The sequence below is a fragment of the Lissotriton helveticus genome, chromosome 3_2 (genome assembly GCF_964261635.1).
Source record: "Lissotriton helveticus chromosome 3_2, aLisHel1.1, whole genome shotgun sequence".
NCBI classification, from domain to species: Eukaryota; Metazoa; Chordata; class Amphibia; order Caudata; family Salamandridae; genus Lissotriton; species Lissotriton helveticus.
Window position 1 is genome coordinate 88,428,080 of NC_136062.1, and position 18,131 is coordinate 88,446,210.

The window sequence follows — 18,131 nt, forward strand, 5'->3', positions numbered from 1 at the left end:
CTCAAATGCTACATGACAGTGTTTATATGTCTGATATGTTTTCTTTCCCCAAATACTATACTTCATTCACAACTCTTTAAAAACAATGAAAACACTTACTGGCGTGGAACAGGCTCCAAAAGCCATCTTTCCAACAGCAATGCATCTTGCTTGATTGCAGGATCCTTCAAATCGCTACTATCTGTGGTAGCCCCTTCATCACTGTAACAGCAGTCTGGAAGAAGCATCACCTCCACCATAATCTGGGTATTCTTCTTCCACAGCTCTACAACTTCAGACCTCGTTCTTTTAGCTTGGCAACACTTAAAAATAATGAAGAGAGATATTTACAGAAAATCAAATTATATTTTCAGGGAATTTGGTATACCTCCAATGTAACAAAAGTATGAAGCACTTTACTTTTAAAATCCAACAAATTGAGGCATAGGAACTATAATATTGTAAACTGAGGAGACGGTGGATATAGTAAAAAATGATCTTAACGATAGAAAACTGTGAAAAATATATTTTAAATTTTCGCTCTCAATCAGACATCTTCTCTAAACTCAAACAAGACACCTTTAACAATGAACATTTCCCACATGTCAAAAAGGCAGAAGAGTCTTATTGATTTTAATCATATCCAATTAAAATGGCACGAGAAAGCCTTTAAACTGAAAAAATGGAAAATGCTACTTACCAGTAAGCATCTGTTCTTGGCATGTAGAGCTGCAGAGTTACACACTGTGCTTAGATCGCCACCTAGTGTTGGGCCCGGATGTTTGCAGTTTGTTTTTGTCCTGAAAAGTTCTTTGGAAGTCACGAGATAGGTGACCTACATTGCACATGTAACGAAAAATAGGGCAACCCACTATTCCCCAAGGAAATGGGTAAGATCAGTTGAAAAGACAGCAATCCTTGAGGATTTATTCATCAGAATTATTTTTGTTATTTAAATATCGTCACATACATGACAACTTTAGTATAACACAAGGCAAGGTTGTTTTTGATAATATTTCTTTTTATCAAAACATCATATTCATTTTTTCATATTTTTTATTTTTCTTTAGATATCGAATTCCATACTGTACAACATAAATAAATATATATACAAATACGGCAACAAAAAAACTGATGTTGTAATATTTCTGTATCTATAGCAGTACCATATACCCTCTGTACATTCGTATGGACCAAAGACCCTAAATCACCATACACTGTCACGAGTTTACACAATTTCCATTTCTTCTGTTGTGTTGTGAATATACTTATACAACCAACAAAGGGTATATGGGCGTCGACGTTTCGGTCTTCCCCGCACTTAGTATAACGAGACCATCTTCAGGACGAAGAGGTTGCACTTCGCTCCAACACCAAGTCAGGAGCTCCAGTATTTATTTTCCTCTTGATAGTACTATCACCAATAGTTCTCCGTATACAACTTCGATTCAATCTCTTGTTTAACACGCGGCAACTCCAAACTTAGTCAGTCATCCAGCATTTGGCTTCAAATTGTTTGCGCATAGGCATCGGCTCCATCCTCAGATTGTTTTTCGCCATTAGGGAAATGATGGAGCTTTGCAAGAAAAGGAAGGATGTCCATGTAAGCTGTATCTAATTAAGATAATACTGGAATAGACTAGGGTAGCCGGGGAGGCGGGTGGGCGTATGTAACTCTGCAGCTCTACATGCCAAGAACAGATGCATACTGGTAAGTAGCATATTCCGATCGAGGCATATGAGCTGCAGATTACACACTGTGCATAGATTGTATAGCAGTACCCACTCTTAGCGGCGACCACCCCTATCTGTTGCAGTAGTTTGAAATAATGGTTTAATAACAGCCTGGCCCACATTAGCTTGTTGTTTAGTTTTCTCATCTACACAATAGTGTTTTGTGAATGTGTGCGGTGTAGACCATATAGCTGCTTTGCAGATGTCATCTAGGGGAATGTTTCCTAAAAATGCCAATGAAGCCCCCATTTTCCTTGTAGAGTGGGCTTTAGGAGGAACAGATAACGTACATTTAGCTTTGTGGAAGCAAATCTGTATGCATTTGACAATCCATCTAGCTAACCCACATTTTGATATGGGGTTACATTTGTGTGGTGGTGATAAAGACACAAAAAGTTGTTTGGTCCTACGAAAGGGTTGTGTTCTTTCGATGTAGTATAACAATGCTCTTTTGACATCTAGGGTATGAAGAGCTCTTTCTGCTACTGTCTGTGGCTGCGAGAAGAAAACGGGAAGTTCCACAGATTGATTCAGGTGGAAGGGAGAAATGACCTTGGGCAGGAATTTTGGATTAGTACGGAGAATGACCGTATTATGATACATTTGCAAGAAAGGTTCTTGAATGGTTTTTGCTTGTACTTCACTAACTCTCCGTAGAGAAGTAATAGTTACTAGGAACATAACCTTCCATGTTAAAAATTGTAGTTCACATTTATGTAATGGTTCGAAGGGAGGTTCCATTAGTCGTGTGATAATGTTCAAATTCCACACCGGTGAAGGTGGTACTCTGGGAGGAATTATTCTCTTAAGGTTTTAATAGCAGGTACTCTGGACAGAGATAGATGTTGTCTGTTTTGAAGATATGCTGCTATGGCAGCAAGATGCAGTCTAATAGACGTGTAGGGTAAGTTATATCTTTGGAGGTGTAGTAGGTATCCTATGATGTGTTGAATAGACACGTCTAGGGGATTAATATTGTTGTTGTAACAATATATTACTATATTACAAAACGTTTCCACTTAGCTGCATAGCATGCTCTAGTGGTTGGACGTCTAGCTTCTTTTATGACATTCATGCAATCTGGAGGAAGGTTAAGATATCCGAATTCTAGGATTTCAGGAGCCAGATCGCAAGGTTGAGCTGAGCTGGTTCCGGGTGCCTGGTCTCTCCATGGTTAGTTGTTAAAAGGCGTGGAGACAGGTATAGTTTTTGGTGCAGGAATACAGACAGTTGTAGCAGTGTGGTGTACCATGGCTGTCTGGCCCACGTTGGAGCAACAAGGATGAGGGTCAGAGAATGCTGCTGTAGTTTGCGTACTACTAGTGGCATGAGTGGTAGAGGTGGAAAAGCGTACGCAAATTTGTTTGACCAGTTCATCCATATCGCATTGCCTTTGGACAGTGGGTGTGGATATCTGGCGGCGAAGCTTGGGCATTTGGCGTATCTGAGGTTGTCCCCACATCTGAAAGAATCGTTGAAGAACTTGCGGATGTAGTTCCCACTCGTGGGTCTGTTGTGTCTGACGACTTAACAGATCTGCTATGGTATTTTGTACTCCTGGAACATGCTGGGCTAAGAGGAATATGTTTTGAGGTATAGCCCACGCCATATGTTTTGTGCTAGTTGAGAGAGTTGCAGGGAGAGTGTTCCGCCCTGTTTCTGTATGTAAGACATGGCTGACATGTTGTCCGTGCGGACTAACACAGCTTTGTATGATACTTGCTTTTGGAAAGCTTTCAGTGCTAAGAATATAGCTAGTAACTCCACGTGATTGATATGGAGTAACTTTTGTTGTGGTGTCCCCCTGCCTTGCATGGTGTGTTGCAGTAGGTGGGCTCCCCAGCCGGAGAGCGATGCGTCCGCTGTCAAGACTGTTTGAGGAACTGGCTCTAGGAACAGTCATCCTTTGAAAAGGTTTTTGGTGTTTCACCACTGCAGAGAGCTACGAGTCCGACCGTCTACCAACACTAGGTCTGTTAATTGACCTTGAGCCTGGTTCCATTTATGTGATAAGCACTCTTGGAGAGGACGCATTTGAAGTCTTGCATGGGGCACTATGAAAATGCAAGAGGCCATCATCCCTATGAGCTGCATTAACACTCGTGCTGGAAGGTAGTGTTGTGGCTGAAATTTTGTGAGAAGAGCTTTCATGCTGGCTATCCTTACTGGAGTGGGATAAGCTAGCGCTGTTGAGGTGTTTATTGTGGCACAGAGGTACTGTAGTACTTTGGATGGTTGCAGAGGAGACTTGGTGTGGTTTATTGTGAACCCCAAGTTGTGGAGCAGTTGGATCGTGGCATGAGTGTGTTCCACACAATGGTTGTATGAGCTGACTTTTATGAGCCAGTCGTCTAGGTACGGGAAGACGTGGATGTGTTGTCTTCGTAAATGTGCTGCCACTACTGCTAGGCACTTGGTGAATGCTCTTGGTGCTGTTGTCACTCCGAATGGGAGTGCTTTGAATTGATAGTGCTGCCCATCTATTATAAATCTGAGATACTTCCGGTGACCTTTGTGAATGGGAATGTGGAAGTATGCGTCCTTGAGATCTAGAGTAGCAAGGAAGTTGTTTTGTAACAGAAGAGGAAGGACTTGTTGGAGTGTGACCATGTGAAAATGGTCTGACTGTATGTATATGTTTAGCGGTCTGAGGTCTAGAATAGGCCTTATAGAGCCGTCCTTCTTTGGGATAAGAAAGTATTGGGAGTAGACCCCCTTGTTTTGTTAGTGCAGAGGAACTGATTCTATTGCACTTTTTTTTAGCAGAGATATTACTTCTTGATTTAGAAGTGATAGATGCTTTTGTGACATTGGACGTGGGTTGGGTGGTATGTTTGGGGGGGGTAGATGTTAGTTCTAGACAGTAACCTGATTGAATAATTTGTCGCACCCACCTGTCTGATGTGATGTTGGTGCAGGCAGGAAGGAATTGTTGTAGTCTTCTCCCCACAGGAGTGGAATGGTTGGGGGGGAGTGGAGGAAAGTCATTGGGTAGGGGTGGAGGAAGTTTTTGGTTTTGCCTCTGCCCTTGTTGTTGTTACACCTATAACCACCTCTTTGGTAGCCCTTAGTGAATGTGGATTGGATAAGGGTCTTCTAGGAAGTGGAGGGGCTATCGGAGGCATAGCCTCTTGTATTGCCTCTATTATGATGAGCGACGAAAAGAACGTCTGGGAGATTGTAATTGCAAGGCTCCCATAGATTTAGTAGTGTCTTTTTTCATTTTCTCTAAAGATACATCAACATTAGGGTCAAATAGATGATTCTCATCAAATGGCTGATTGAGGATGGAATTTTGCACTTCAGGATTGAAACCAGAAATACGTAGCCAGGCATGCGTACGCAGAAGGACACTAGTATTAATTGCCCTTGAGGCAGTATCTGCGGCATCTAGGGCGCAACAAATGGAAGTATTGGTGATATTTTTACCTTAATGTAGGAGTTCATTGGCCCCATTTTTATATTTATCTGGTAGATGCTGCATTATGGATTCTAATTCTTCATAATGTGCCCAGTCATATCTTGCCAACAGCGCTTGAGTATTGGCAATGCCCAATATGTTAGCTGCCTGTGACGCTGTGCGCTTACCGGAGGCGTCAAGGAATTTAGATTACTTATCTGGTGGTGAGGCCTCACCTGATGTTTGTGAATTAGCACGTTTACGTGCATTAGATACTACTAAGGAATCTAGTGGTGCTGAACCTCTAATGTAAACTGGATCTGTAGGGGCAGCTTTGTATTCCTTCTCAATGCGGGGATTGAGTACATGAGCCCGGTATGGGATCGACACCGGAAATAGGCTGACTCGAGCCCGTGTCGCCTGAAGGCTTAATAGGCTTCTTTGCCGGGCCCGAATGCAGGGCGTGGGAAGCAGTCTCTCAGTGTTCACACGGGCCCGAAGGTGAGGTTGTGACCGAAGCCTTTTTGAGGGTGTCGAGGAAGGGTTGGGGTCGAAGGTCTTACTTACGACCCGTTGAGCTGGAGTGATGTCCTCGACGTCTGAGTCTTCGGCATCAGAGGAGCGGACACTTTCTTGGGCCCGCTGGTGTTCTGGTACGTCGACAACCTCTTGATAAATGTCGTCGGGGATTGAAGCTGAAGAGCGAGCCATGGTTCTTCGAGCTAGTCGGCCCCGAATCGTCTTCTTGGGGCGAAAGGAGGCACAAGCAGAACAGTTTTTGGCCTCGTGCTCCAGTGAGAGGCAAAGGTTGCACACCTCATGTAGATCGGGGTGGGGAAACTTCGACCCACAGTGAGGACACCTCTTGAATGGCGTCTTTTCCATGAGCCAGAAAGTAAGGCCCAGGTAGGCCCGAAGGCCTTCGTCGGCGACCGGAATCGAAGACTTCTAAGTGGTGAAGAATCGCGTCGATGGGGAGCGCTATCGAAACAATACCGTCGAACTGGGTGAGGATTCAAACCGGAGCGCAGGAAACACATCCGAGCTAGATGGTGGAAAAAAACATTCTGAGGATGGAGCCAATGCCTATGCGCAATGTGGTCCAAAGGAGGAGTCACCTATCTCGTGACTTCCAAAGAACTTTTCAGGACAAAAACAAACTGCAAACATCCGGGCCCAACACTAGGTGGGGATCTATGCACAGTGTGTAATCTGCAGCTCATATGCCTCGAACATATATTTTCTTGACATAAAAAAGAAGCAGGTAAAGCTGCGAATGAATACACCAGACATTTTCATACTGTCAATTTCAAGTGCAACGGAGCACCAATGTCCCAGATTTTAGAGAGGAAGATGAGAATAAGGATCAAAGTTAGTATTTATTGCTATTTTTTGGGTTAACTGCTTCAGCGCAGAAAACAAAGGTTCTTGTCCTATGCACTAATTAAGTAGGGTGGATGACACTAATGTCTCGTTCACAAAAATAGGCAAAAAATTCTTCTAGTCTCCCCACCAAAAGGATTTTAAAATAAGCTGCAAGGGAAGAGATTTTCACAGCCAAAGTTTTTTTTGTTTAGTTTAGCTCTATGATGTCGGTTGCACCTTGGCTGCTGATCAACAAGTTACTTACCTTCGGTGACCCTCATTATTGATGATACTTGATTTAACCACAGAGTCCTCACCTTAAAATTCTTCCCAAGCGCAGGACTGGATCAACTTTTTAAAGCAGTGTTCCCGTATGAAGCAAAGTGATGCTATGCATATAAGCGCCACCCCTGCTTGCGGATGCAAGTTTCTTGTCTTTTACTCTTTCTACACACTCAGAAATTGCGTGAATAATTGTTCGTACCAGTGTGCTGAATACTAACTTTAAGCCATTTTCGATGTTAGAAAAGGCCACTTTACATAATGGATAGGCGGGAAGGCAGTGAGGAATTGACAGTTGAGGAAGGGTAGAGGTAGAGTATCCTTATTCAATGCAAGTAATCGGCTCTTCTGATAGATAATTCTAAACACAGATTTGCCACCTTAGAATAAATACAAAAGCAGTAAACTCCCCAGGTGGAAGAGGGTCTCTTGAGCAGGACAGAGTGGGAAAAATGTCCTTTTCACTGCACCTAGCTGTGAAGGCAGTAGTGTTTCGTAAACACATGCACCAGCACCCATTTTGAAGCCTGGCAGATGTCAAGGACAGGCACTTCGAGCCAACGAAGTGGTAGCACCCTTAGCCCTGGAAGAATGGGATTCCAAACTTTCCAGGGGCTGCTTCTTCACCAGTGCACATCAGATCTTAATGCACAAGACTATGCCTCAAACGTCACAGATACTGAAAGTAAAAACAGTGCAAGCCTTTAGGGTCCTATTGCTTTAACTGTGATCAGTGCGTAGGGACAGATGTCAGCCCCCCCAAAGATCAGATCGCTATCCGAGAGGTACTACTGGAAAGGGTACAATGTCTGCTTGTTAATGGTACTCCTCTTTAGTGGCTCCTTGTGAGGAGACCACTTAAGAATGGCACCAACCAAGCAGGAATCGACCCATTAGCCACCCGGAATCCTTGAGGATGGGGGGAGCAGATCTCCTGGGCATAGCCAAGTGCTCTATCCGCTAAAATAGGCAATATAAGTCTTTCTGCCCCTCAAGGAGAAATTTGCTGTGGTTTAACTCAGTCTGCCCCCTACCCCCACCCCAGGGAAACAAGGCTCACTAGAAACCAGGGAATTTAAATAAAATGGGGTGCAGGCCAGCCCTTCTCACATCGGGCAACGACTCCTCCTCTAAAGGACCCAATAGTCTTTCTGCAACTCCAATCCCTTCCCCACCCAGGGGCACAGACCTGTTGTTTCCCCCAATCTGCACTTCCAGTGCGATTAATGGGGTCAGGGGATAACAAAAAGCCTACCCCACACCAGGGATTTTTATTTTTGCGAAAAAATAAAATGGGTTGGGGCAGCCCATCTAGACATCCAGCCACCCACCCAAAAGAACCCAACAGTGTTGCAGTCCTTCTCAGGGAGAAAGATTGGGTGTAAACCTCCAAATCTGTTCTTCCTGTGGGCCAGCGCAAAACCCACTAGACACCACAGCTTTTCACAGTTATAATTCAAAGAAGCATTGACATAGCCAAAAGGTCTCACCTTTGGGGCGTTATAAGTGTTTAGACAGAGCTGCGCATAGATGTGAAGGAAGCACGCACCACGATGATGAAAAAACGCAACTGTTAAAAGGTGCTGTCCATTTTGAAGCGGTGTACTGTGCAGTGTGGGGAAAGGAAGCACGCACCACAGCTGTGCACTGTGCTGAGATGTCAAAGGTAGCACGCACCACAGCTACGCAGAAGTGTGAAAGGAAGCACGCACCACGGCGCTGAAAAAAGCAAGTGTTAAAAAGGTGTGATCAATTTTTAAGCTGTGTACTGTATAATGGGGACAGGAAGCACGCACCACAGCTGTGCACTGTAGAGACATGTCAAAGTTAGCACGCACCACAGCTGCGCAGAGGCATTATTTAGCAGCCGGTGCCAGCAAGCATGCATGAAAAGCAATTGCTTATAATTAAGTCCCCATGTGCGCACCGGCAGACACCGGCTCAAATTAATCCCCCAGCAGGGGTCTGCGTTACGACCCTGGATCGAATGAGCCCCAAGAGCCTGGACTACTACACACACAAACACACTCAAAGGAGCTGTAATACAAAGGACGCCTGTTTCGCAGCGGCTGATCTGTAGGCCTCCTGTAGAGTGAAATGTGCTGGCTTTCTGAACTGTCCCCGTGTGCAGGCCTCCCACTCAACAATATTCCCAAAAACATAACATCTTTTAATGCACAGTGTCCTTTATTTTGTATAGTAGGCACTTTGTAGGACGTTTGGATGGTTTTGGCATCTCAATATAAATCAGTGTAGCTGAAAAATAAAATAACCGTGGCAGCATGGGCCTGTTAAGGGTATTAACGTTCCTGCAGATTAACAGAGCCTAAACACTTATGTCTGTTGCACCAATCTCGGGGAGGAGACAGTGGGAGGAAGAGAGGGGAAGAGTGAAGGGGCGGGTGAGGAGCCAGTGATGGGAGATAAATTTCAGCAATAAGAAACAATACACAGACTGTTTACTGTAGAGCCGTCTTTTGGAAGTGTGGGAGGGTTGGCGTGTCTGCCTCCTGTTACAGTGGCAGTACTGGTGTGCTTCCTGTCTGGGCAGCACAGGGGCACAAATGTTGCTGCTGATGATTTAAAAACAAACATACAGTGTAATAAAGGTTAATAATGTCAATGCCAAAGTTGCTGGGAATAATAAAAATTTATAATATTATCATACTATCATAGCAGCTTGTGGCGGGGGAGTTTGTCCCTCGGCCGTGGTGGAGAGGATGCGCCTTGTAAGGAAAGCTGCAAGGTCCAGCGCCTTGGTGCTTCTGTCAGGGTGCTTTATAATCCAGCTTATGGCGGTGGGTCTGTCCCTCGGCCAGGGTGGAGGGACGCGCCATGCAAGAAAAGCTGCAAGGTCCAGTTAGTTCACAAATGCTAACATCGGAAACCTGGGCATCTGTGTGTGAAATTTGTTTATTAAAACAGAAAAACGAGAGAACCACAAGGGTGTGATGGAGTGGGCACGTGCAGTGGGGTGAAGGAAACGCGCACCACAGCTGTACACTGTGCAGTTGGGTGAAAGGAAGCACGCACCCCAGCTGGGCAATGTGCAATAGGGTGAAAGGAAGCATGCACCACAGCGGTGCACTGACGTGAAAGGAGGCACACACCACATATCTGCACTGTGCAGTGTTGTGAAAGGAAGCACGCGCCACTACTGTGCAGTGGGATGAAAGGAAGCACTTGCCACAGCTGTGTACTGTGCAATGGGGGGGGAAAGGAAGCACGCACCACAGATATGCACTGTGCAGAGATGTTAAAGGTAGCACGCACCACAGCTGCGCAGAGGTGTGAAAGGAAGTGCATACCACGGTGCTGAAAAAGCTTGAATGTTAAAAGGTGTGGTCAATTTTTAAGCTGTGTACTGTGCAATGGAGGGGGGGGGGGAGGAAGCACGCACCACAGCTGTACACTGTGCAGAGATGTGAAAGGTAGCACGCACCACAGCTAAGCAGAGGCATTATGTAGCAGCCGGTGCCAGCTAGCACACACAAAAAGCAAGTGTTAATAATTAAGTGTCCATGTGCGCACCGGCAGAGACCGGCTCAAATTAAGCCCCCAGCAAGGGCCAGCGTTACGCCCCTGGATGGAGCGAGCACCAAAAGCAATGTGGGACAAGGAAACACGCACCACAGCTGTGCACTATGCAGAGATTTCAAAGGTAGCAAGCACCACAGATGCGCAGATGTGTTAAAGGAAGCACGCACCACGGTGATGAAAAACGCTAATGTTAAAGGGTGCGGTCAATTTTTAAGATGGTACCGAAGAAGAGGCGATTATAGAGGCCAACTACAGAGTACAGCAAATGTCTTGACAATAACCTACTAATACAAAGTTAAGGGTGCATAAAGAGAGTGCTGATATAGATGTAATGCGAGTGCTAGAAAAAGAAGCTCGCACTCTTGTGGCGATGGGGTCTGTCCCTTGACCAGGGTGGATGGGAAGCATTTTGTTTGTATCTTATGGTCATGAATGCGATGCTGGAAATGAAGCGCACACTCTTGTGGCGCCACTGCTCGCTCCAGACACCAAAACGCTGTGGGAGGAAACATTTTCAGAAGAGGTGGGACATGCACCCGCCTTTGGCCAATTGCGTGCTTTCATTTTTGAAAGCCACACGCAAAGGCCAATAGCATGTGTGAAAAATTGAACACCACACACACAAGTTTGCAGAAAGTCTGAAGTGAATCCAAGAAGTCCTCTCCTAGGCTCGAAAAGAAAATAGGGTGGGTTGAGTACCAGCACGTCCAGGGATCAGGCTATATCCACATGCTGAAGGCCCCAATAGACTTTCTGACCCCCTTGAGGGGCAAATTGGGGGTTTATTCCAATATGACCTCCCGCGGGACATGAACAGAGAGGCACTAAACACCAGGGCATTTTAAATTTACAAAAAATAATTGTGATGGGGCTGCCTCGTCCAGGCATCGGGCGGTTCCCAAACTCCTAAAGGCCCCACCAGTGTTTCTGTACCACTGTAATGGATTGGGGAGGGGGGGGAACTGCCCAGTCATCTGGTCTTACCCTCCACTCCTAAAGTACCTACAGTCTTTTGCCTCCTCAGGATCAGAATAGGCTGCTAACCCCTCTCCCGCCAATCTGGCTCATAGTGGGGTAGAAAGACCAGTGGATGCCAGGGATAGTTTTATGTATTAATTTTTAAATGTTATGGGGTAAGCCTGTGCTGGCATTGGGCTACTCAGTCTACCCATGCAACTACAAGAGTCTGTCTGCCTTCGGGCCTTAAGCCTGAATACTGCAGCCATGCCCATGGCTAGCAAAAAGGAATCCGAGTTCTTTTGGTGTAATTGTGATATATGGATGAGTAGTGGGGAGGATAAACCCAAATTCTGCCTCCAAATGAAAGACTGTTTGGTGCAAGGTTCAAGTCAGTTAAGCCCTGCATTCAATTATGTTTATCACTTTTCCCCCTGATGTTATGATGGGCCTTTTGGCCCTCTGACCCAGTGATAGGCAGATAGGTTGCAAAAATCCCAATATGCCCAAATAGAGGGGCTGACAGCCCACAGGACTACTATGTACAACAAAAAAGAAGAAAAGAAGGGCTAGGGGTGTTAGACCATCTCGGCAGGAGGCTCCACCCTTAGGCACCAGACAGGGTTATTATATCAAAATTACGTCAAATAAGAACCAAATTTCCTCTCACTTGCCATGGTCAATGGCAGCAATCAGGTTATCCTACAAACCCTGGGCATTTTTTAAATGTAGAGACATAATGGACCCCAGGATGATGTGTCTTGCGTGAATACCAAGACGTTTTTTAGCCGGAATGCCCTGCAAAGGTCAAAAATGATTCTTTTCATATTTACCTGGGAGAAGATGTGAGCACTTCCCGCCAATGGAAAAAGTCTTACCACCCTGTATTTTCACACTTCTGATTGTAACGTTGCCTTCTATGTGTGGATGGACCTAATGTACATCACAGGAATGGACCAAAACTATAACAGCATAAAGACCTCATTAACACCACTTTTTTTTTTTTAAAGTTTTCTATAGCGCAAATTTGACCCAAATCGGGTATCAGAGTGCTTTACATAGCACCAGTTGCATTACATGAGGACACATTCATTTGTGTTAGGCACGAAGAGATTAAGTGATTTGCCCAAAATCACAGGATGTTCAGCGTCATTGCCGAGACTCGAAACCGGTTCCCCAGATTCGAGGTCGACCGCCCTAGCCATTAGGCTAACTCCTCTCTCCTACAATCTAAGCTTTGACTGGATTTTGTTGAGGGCATTAGTTAGGACCACCCACACAAAACGGGTACTGGTATTATCAGGTGAACTGCAGGAACATTGGGTAATAGGAATCTTGTGAATCCCTGCACAAACAGGAACATTTCCCTAATGTAAATGCGTGGAAGATCTATGATTTTAGCCTGGACTCTGCTGGGTGTCTGGTTTACAGAAATGTCTGGGGTTGGATGTTTGCCCAGGTTGTTGGCGGAGCCTGGGCCCAAATACCACAGAAATCCACATTGCCAGAATGAGTGAATGGAGTAATCTTGATGTTTCCTTGTTGTGTTCGGAGGCCTTCTCTGCCGTTGGCAATAGGTGCACCAACACAAGTGGGATACTGTTTTTTATCAGGAGAAGTGTGGGAGAACAGAAGTAGAATATTTGGATATTTTTAATTGCTTTCTTTCCATGTGTGGCTTCCGACTGTAAAGAGTGTCCAAGGAAACACAAACTTGCAGAATGACCTGAATCGTATGCCAGTAGGAGTAACCCCAAATTCAGAGCTGTACAAATAACTATTCCTAAACTCAATATCCTGGTCACGTTTCAAAATGCATTGGTTACCTTCATTGACATCTACATTCATTAAGAGTAACCATATGAACTGATGCATGGTCAGTAAACAATGAAATATCATTAAAAAAGCTGCAACTTAGTTAATGGGACTGGGCACTGCATAATTTTGGACAACTTACAAACACTAAGTATCCCTGCAACCAGAATAGACTGATGAATATAAGCCGTCCGACATGAGTCCTCCGGCACAGTCCTCCTTGGTGGCCAAAAACTTGGGCGTCAAGTTAGACAATCAGCTGTCGCTGCGTAGGCATATTCTCGGCCTGGCTGGCACCTGCTACGGAATCCTGAAAATGCTCCGCAAATTCCTGCCTCTGCTGTCTGAGGAAGGGGTCCCAGCTTTGTTGGACAATTTATAAAGGAAATTCAATTATTAAATTAAACAGAGACTGAATCGGTCCACATTGTTTTAATCACAATGGGAGAAAATGATAAACATCATATTATTAACAATCATTATTGTGTTGAACAGTGCCCCGGTTAGGGAAGGGGGAGTGAGTGATGTCAAGTGAGGAAAAAGTGATGGGGAGAGGATATAGTGACAGAATAATCAATAAATTAGAAGTGAGCCATTAAACAGTTACATATTCTGTACAAAAAGGACTCGAAGGTTCAAAACTGCTGTATTTACAAAAGTCATACTCCACAGAAGTTCAAATAAATGAAGAGTTAGGGCTTGGAGTTGTCATGGAAAACAAGAGGTTGTCGACGTTTCGACCCCCAGAAAAATGCAGGTAATTCCTATTATCCTTGCCGTGGGGTCTTCATCAGGACGGGTGGTGGGGCAGGTAACCTGTACCATGAATGGATACGGTATCTTAGTAGGGAAAACTCTTGATGCTGTGTCCGGACCAAGCGTTCAAAATGCCTGCCTCGAAGGGAATTGATTAGTTGAAAAACGTACAGCAGTGTCTGTCAAGTACGGGTGCCGAATCAATCTGGCGCAATGTCAGTAGACTTCATTCAGATTGTGAAGTCTACTGACATTGCGCCAGATTGATTCGGCACCCGTACTTGACAGACACTGCTGTACGTTTTTCAACTAATCAATTCCCTTCGAGGCAGGCATTTTGAACGCTTGGTCCGGACACAGCATCAAGAGTTTTCCCTACTAAGATACCGTATCCATTCATGGTACAGGTTACCTGCCCCACCACCCGTCCTGATGAAGACCCCACGGCAAGGATAATAGGAATTACCTGCATTTTTCTGGGGGTCGAAACGTCGACAACCTCTTGTTTTCCATGACAACTCCAAGCCCTAACTCTTCATTTATTTGAACTTATGTGGAGTATGACTTTTGTAAATACAGCAGTTTTGAACCTTCGAGTCCTTTTTGTACAGAATATGTAACTGTTTAATGGCTCACTTCTAATTTATTGATTATTCTGTCACTATATCCTCTCCCCATCACTTTTTCCTCACTTGACATCACTCACTCCCCCTTCCCTAACCGGGGCACTGTTCAACACAATAATGATTGTTAATAATATGATGTTTATCATTTTCTCCCATTCTGATTAAAACAATGTGGACCGATTCAGTCTCTGTTTAATTTAATAATTGAATTTCCTTTATAAATTGTCCAACAAAGCTGGGACCCCTTCCTCTTATTACTTAGCTCACCCAGGTTCCAGTAACTATAGTTGGGTACAACCCGTACTTTCATACACATCTGCTGTCTGAGGAGCACAGGAGGATTACTGTGCAGGCTCTTGTCGGCTCACGGCTCGACTATGCCAATGCCCTCTTTCTTGGCCTCCCTGATTACCTGGTCCAGCGCCTTCAGGTGGTGCAGAATTCTGCCGCCCGGGCTATCTTTGGCCTACGCAGACGAGCTCGAGCGTCTGGGTTGCTTCAGACGCTTCACTGGCTCCCTATCAGGAAGCGGATCCAGTTCAAATCCCTGACTCTGATGCATAAAGCCCTGTATGGATCAGGGGCGGGATATCTGCGGCGGAGACTGACTTTCTATCGTCCAGTCCGCTCCCTCTGTTCGGAATCCCTCTTTAAAGCTGTGGTCCCGCGGGTGAGGAAGGCCCGCGTGGGAGGGCGGTCTTTCAGCTGCAGAGCCCCCCAGCGTTGGAATCTGCTTCCTCTTTCGCTCCGCAGCACTGCCAATTTGCTCCAGTTCAGGAAGGGCCTGAAGACCTGGCTTTTTAATCCTTCGTCTGTTTTAATGTTTATTGCTTGCACTGTTTTCTTTGATGTCTCTTGTTTTATTTTAGCTGTGTTGTGTTATTTTTACTCTGAGCTGCTGGTGGAAAGCGTCGGGACACTCATACCGAGTAGCCGTACGCTATATAAAAGCTACTTAACATAACATAACAATATAAGAGAAAATTACGTTTGTAAACAAGCAATCGGGGCACAAAAGAACAGATGAAAACCTAGTTTTTTTTTCCTACCTATTTTCATTAGTTTTTAATTTCAATGATTAATTTCCTTGACAAACCCTTCGAGCAACATAACCTTTCTGAATTTATAATTTGGTCTACTTTTTAGAAATGTATAGCTTTCCCACTTTCAAACAAAAACTGCAAGTAGGTAGAAACCACAAAATTATGAAAAATTGACTACCACTTAAAAAAATGGCAAAACCTATGATAAAAAATATATATATTTTTTACAACCCTGCCTGTGCCTGAAAGGTAGACAGAGTGGTTTGAGCACATAAACCTTTTGTTGATACAATTCTTAAGGGAGTGGGTAAAAGCTTTTATGCATAGCACATTTTGCCCAAACAGAACACAATGTTGCTGTATTTTGAACTTTTTTCTCAGTTCCAGAGAAATACATAAACTCTGGTAAATTTTCAATCCCCAACACTGGAGGAAAAAGCACATAAATGTGACCTGGATACCTTTTGTGGAAAAAAGTTTGAAAGGCTTAGGGGCAAAGCGCCAAAATATCAACAAAGAGCTGCCACTCGGGCGGGAAAAGCATTATTTAGGAGGTTTAGAAAATGTATTCCTCCGATTAGGACACCATCCCCAACTTAGAAATTTAGCAAACTACAGGAACATCTTAGGGCTTTTTTAAAAAGTGAAATGCAAGAAATTCTATTTTTTATTTCCTAAGAAATTGCATCAACATAGTGCGCTCTGCTAAGATCACCATTTTCCCAGGTTTCAAGAACAAGCAGAGCTGTAACAAAAAGAAGCTAAAAATGACAAATGTAGCATTTTTTCCAATTTTGTCATTTCTACCCAATTGCAGTTGGTAGTGAAAACAGGTGTTAAACAAATGGGTGAAGCCAGAGAATACTACATTACTGACAAAATTCCAAATTCAGCAAGGAGTGATTTTGAGTTTTCCCAAAAATAAATAAATAATGGTTCACATAAAAAACAAAAAATTTGAATTTTTTTTTTTATTTTGAACTGAAATGTTTTGCCCTGATGGCTGACTAACAAAAGTAATATACAATTAAGTCTGGTGGACCCTTTTGGTTGCAGGGATATATGGTGCTTGTAGGTTGTCGAAAATTCCTGGGAGAAAGGGAGAAGAGGAAGAAAAACTGCTGTGGTCATTATGGGTGGGGAGGGACAGTCTGCTTAATTATTTGCCCTAATGTCTAGTGGGCATTTTGGGTGTGGGGAGGGGTTAGGAAGGGAGGGGGTCAGTAATACTTCTGTGCCTTTTAGGGTCGGTGCATGGCCCAATGACAGAGTGAGCGGTTTAGTTTGTCTTTCACACTATGAAACTCTAGAAGGTGCATTATCACTGCCTGCAGATCTCGCAGAAAACGTCACAGCAAACTGACCAAGAGTCCTTTACATTTTGACTGGATTTCATACCTCTCAGTTTATTTATATAACATATCATTGTAGGGTTGTCCACGTGGCTCAAGATAGTTGTTGAAACAGATGAGCACAGGTTGGACAGCGCTCAATTGTCATACATTCCTAGTGATATAATCACTCACGTGTCAGCTAATTTCTTTACATATATTAGGTGACCCATTGTATCTCATTATGAACAGATCAGTTATCATCCAAGATAAAGTTTTTTTTCTTGTAGGGAAATCTTTCAACCCTTCATAGCTGCTAAGTTTCCCAGGGACATGCGTGATGTGCTGCTCCAATTAAACTGTGCGACATGTAGTCCTGTTTTATAATGGGATAAACAAGATTACATGGCTCAAAATTAAAAACAGCAAACCTGGACTGGAGCAGCATATCACACATGGACCTGCGAACCCTGGTTGGGCTGCCCGTTACCCCTCAATTCCACTACCATTCAACAGATCAAAGGGCTGTTTGATTTGAGGGTTGGTAGACGGGGGGGGAGGGATGGAGTGAGAGGTCAACTTGTGCTCCCAATTTCTCAATCCACTGGTTTGTGCAGCATTATTATGTTGTCTCAAGTGCAAAGTTGCGTCGGAACAACCAATGATAACTGTTTTTAGAATACCAACTTTTGATTCACTCTGCTATAAAACACCCACTCAGTTCAGTTGATCAATCCCGCCAACTAGTACATTAACAAGCCAAACCATACTACCTAGACTCCACCCAGCCAACACTACCTTAATTGCTGCCTCTACGTTTCAAACTATTAAGGTTTTGCAGAAGAAGAGGCAATCGCAAGAAAAAGTATAAATCCGAAACAGAGATGCAGATCTCGGAGAGTCCACACCCCTAAACTATGGAACGTCATGAACATCAACCCGTAGGTTAACATTTTGCACACAGAAAGAGGAAGTGCTTTTCCTTTATGGATTATCTTGGAGGGTAATGAAGAACTGTGATTGGTTGGACTGTGTTTCCAAATTTATAGGATTCATGGGAAATGTAGTCCTGGTCTTGTGGTGGTCATGTCGGGCTGCTGAGCAAAATAATATTGAAAGACAAATGCATAATCCTCGCCTCGGTGTCCTTAATAGAAAAGAAACTTCCCTTTACGACAGCTAGGAATTTTTACATTCATAATTGGTAAGAGCCATTTTGAAAGTATCCATTATCCATTTGCACATGAAGTGACACCACTTTTGTGCCCACGTCAAATAAACTTTAAAACAAGAAGACAGACAA

The 18,131-nt window shown here is 44.1% G+C and overlaps 1 protein-coding gene across 4 annotated transcripts in view; it reads right to left on the reverse strand.

Moving 5' to 3' along the window:
* The window catches only part of ATOSA (atos homolog A), a 481,732-nt gene that overhangs the window by 308,966 nt on the left and 154,635 nt on the right, over positions 1–18,131 (reverse strand). For all 4 annotated transcript variants that reach the window (XM_078684847.1, XM_078684850.1, XM_078684848.1 and 1 more), the window contains one exon: positions 100–302. In XM_078684847.1, the coding sequence (XP_078540973.1) occupies positions 100–302 (203 nt within the window). The remainder of the gene's footprint in view (positions 1–99; positions 303–18,131) is intronic.